A 2,960-nucleotide genomic window follows, 5' to 3' on the forward strand; every position below is an offset into this window, starting at 1 on the left:
CGGTTTAGGCCGGGATTGGGCCTAAACCGGCAGTCAGACATCCCCCGAGGGGTCCCAGATTGGAAAGGGTGCAGGCTGGGCTGAGGGGAACCGCCCCCCCCAGCACGAATTTTGTGCACCGGGCCTCTAGTTTTATAATAAGGGGGTCAATTTCAGGAAACTATAAGTCCTAAGTATATAAGAACCTAATTCCAGAGCCCCAAAATAGATGAAGCAAACACTAACAGAAATGAAGAGAAAAACAGACAATTCAACAATTCAATGATCTACTTTCAATAATGTATAGATCAACTAGTCAGAAGATCAACAAAGAGATGGAAAACAACATACTCTTAAATAACTAATGGGTCTAAGAAGAAATTGCAAGAGAATTTGGAAAATACTTTTGAGTTGGATGAAAGGAAAACTGAACATACCAAAACATATGGAATACAATTAAAACAGATCTTAAAGGGAAATTAACAGCTTAAAATTTCTATATTAAAAAACACACACACACAAGATCTCAAATCAATAAACTAATTATACACCTTAAGGAACTAGATAAATGAGAGCAAACTAAATCCAGATACTAGAAGAAAGGAAATAATAAAGATTAGAGGGAAGATGAACAAAATAAAGAAAAATAGAGAAAATCAATGTAATTGTAAGTTGATTCTTTGAATAGATCATCAAAACTGACAAACCTTTAGCTAGCTTGACCAAGAAAAAAAGAGAGAAGACTCATATTAATATCAGGAATAGAAGAGGAGATATCACTACCAACCTTACAGAAATAAAAAGGATTATAAGTTGATTAGTGGTTGCATAGGTCTGTGTGTGGACAGTGACTACTAACAGGTATAGGGTTTAATTTGGGGTGATGAAAATGTTCTAGTTAGATTGTTGTGCCAATTGCAAAACTCTGTGAATATACTGAAAATTGATGAATGTACTTTAAACAAGTGAATTTTACAGTATCCCAATAGCATTATATCCCAATAGAACTGTTTTTAAAAAGCCAGGATGGACCACCTGGTGTGGCTCAATGGTTGAACATGAACCCATGAACCAGGAGGTCACAGTTCAATTCCCAGTCAGGGCACATGACTGGCTTGCAGGCTCAATCCCCAGTGGAGGGTGAGCAGGAGGCAGCTGATTAATGATTCTCTCTTATCTCCCCTCTCTCTTCCTCTGTCTAAAATCAATAAAAACATAATAAAATTTTAAAAAGTCAGGCTAGTCCTGGCTGATGTGGCTCAGTTGGTTCGAGTGTCATCCTGGACACTGAAAGGTTGCAGGTTCAATTCCTGGTCAGGGCCATTACCCAGGTTGCAGGTTCGATTTCTGGTCTGGGTGTATAGGGGAGGCAAAGTTTCTCTCTCACATTGACGTTTCTGTCTCTCTCCCTCTCCCTTTCCTTTCTCTCTAAAATTAATTTTTAAAAAAATCCTCAGGTGATGATTAAAAAACATAATAAAATAAAATAAGTCAGGATAAAACTGGACCCAAAGTATAGGGAAAATGATTGTCTCCTGGGAAGGAGGAAGGCACTTCCTTCATGAAATCAGAGGGAAATATGAGAAAGGATAGCAAGAGAGTATTAAGTGAAGTAAAAATTAGAGGCCTGATTTTGATACATCCTTACTTTGTGTTCCAGATCTCAAGCCTTTTCAGGGAGCTTTCCTCCCAACATCACAGAAGTGCTGCCTTCTCACAGTCCCACCTGCCATGGCCTTCTCCATACGAGTCACCATCACTCACCTGGGCACCATTCTTTTGCCTCCTTCCTTTTAACAATCCAGGGCTCTTTCCCCTGTTCCAATAAGGAGATCACATCTGGCATAGAATAACAAAGTCCTGCTCAAGTTAAAAAAACAACAAAGGTTGTTGTGGGTGTTCCAGAATTAAAATCAATCCATGATTATCAAGAAAGAAGAGTAAGTAGTTTAAGGGAGAAGGTCAGAGAAATTAAAAAGATAAAGTTGTAAAATGGAGCAGCCAAGTTTTAACTTCACAAGAAACAACTATTCTTTGGTAAGCAAGAATCATTAATTCAGCCAGGCACTTGAAAAAGTACTCACAAGAAATTGATAACAAAGAACATAAAAATTCCAGAAGGTCAATTCTGAATTTTGAGAGGCAGATAAACTTACCCAGTGAGATCAGGTTGTTATAATTTTCCAACATTATATCTCGGTACAAATCCTTTTGGGTAGAGTGCAAGCATTCCCACTCCTTTTGAGAGAAGAAAATGGCCACATCTTCGAACTTCAAGCCCTGAAACCAGAGATAAATATACTATTTGGGAAATTAATGGACAAAATCTTTATAATAGAATAAAAGAAAATGGAGAAAGCAATTCAGTAAGGAAATTGCTTGGGAAAATAGGCTATTCTTGACCCTTCAGCATGGATGGGTCAGTGTGGGAACAAGAGTGATCAGAGCACACATTATTCTTGGTGCATATATCATTCTTAAACATGCCTGCAACTGATCCGAGCAAGATGGCGGCATAGGTAAACACCGGAGACTGCTGCCGCAAACAACCACTTCAAAAATACAACTAAAAGACAGAACGGACATCACCCAGAACCACAGGAAGGCTGGCTGAGGAGAGACTCTTCAACTAGAAGGAAAAATAACAGCACACCGAGGCTCAGAGGAGGCGCAGTGTGGAAAAAACTCAGGTGCGGAGGTGCGCGCGCAAAGCGGGCTGGTGGCTGAGAGCGCGGTTGTCGTTTTCGGTCAGGGGGGAGTCTCAGACTCTGAGCTCCAGATACGGGCGAATCGCTGGGGACTCGGACCCAAACGGGAGAAGCGGGAGTGTCTGGCATCAGTTGGAAGGCAGCTTTCCCTCCGAGGTTTGCAGCGGTTCCGGGGGTTCTGAGAAGCAGAGCCTCTGGGAACAGGACTGAGGGCACCATAACGGCTCCCTCCGCCCGCCCTGCCCTGTTGATCCCGCCCCGCCCAAGCCCTGC

The 2,960-nt window shown here is 41.5% G+C and overlaps 1 protein-coding gene across 6 annotated transcripts in view; it reads right to left on the bottom strand.

Moving 5' to 3' along the window:
* Nucleotides 1–2,960, bottom strand: part of LOC102241230 (zinc finger protein 30 homolog) — a 31,644-nt gene that overhangs the window by 13,421 nt on the left and 15,263 nt on the right. For all 6 annotated transcript variants that reach the window (XM_014540320.1, XM_005866987.2, XM_014540317.1 and 3 more), the window contains 2 exons: nucleotides 2,136–2,259; nucleotides 1,744–1,839 (listed from right to left, as the gene is read on the bottom strand). In XM_014540320.1, coding sequence (XP_014395806.1) covers nucleotides 1,744–1,839; nucleotides 2,136–2,259 — 220 coding nt within the window. The remainder of the gene's footprint in view (nucleotides 1–1,743; nucleotides 1,840–2,135; nucleotides 2,260–2,960) is intronic.

The sequence above is a fragment of the Myotis brandtii genome, unplaced genomic scaffold (genome assembly GCF_000412655.1).
Source record: "Myotis brandtii unplaced genomic scaffold, ASM41265v1 scaffold241, whole genome shotgun sequence".
NCBI lineage: Eukaryota > Metazoa > Chordata > Mammalia > Chiroptera > Vespertilionidae > Myotis > Myotis brandtii.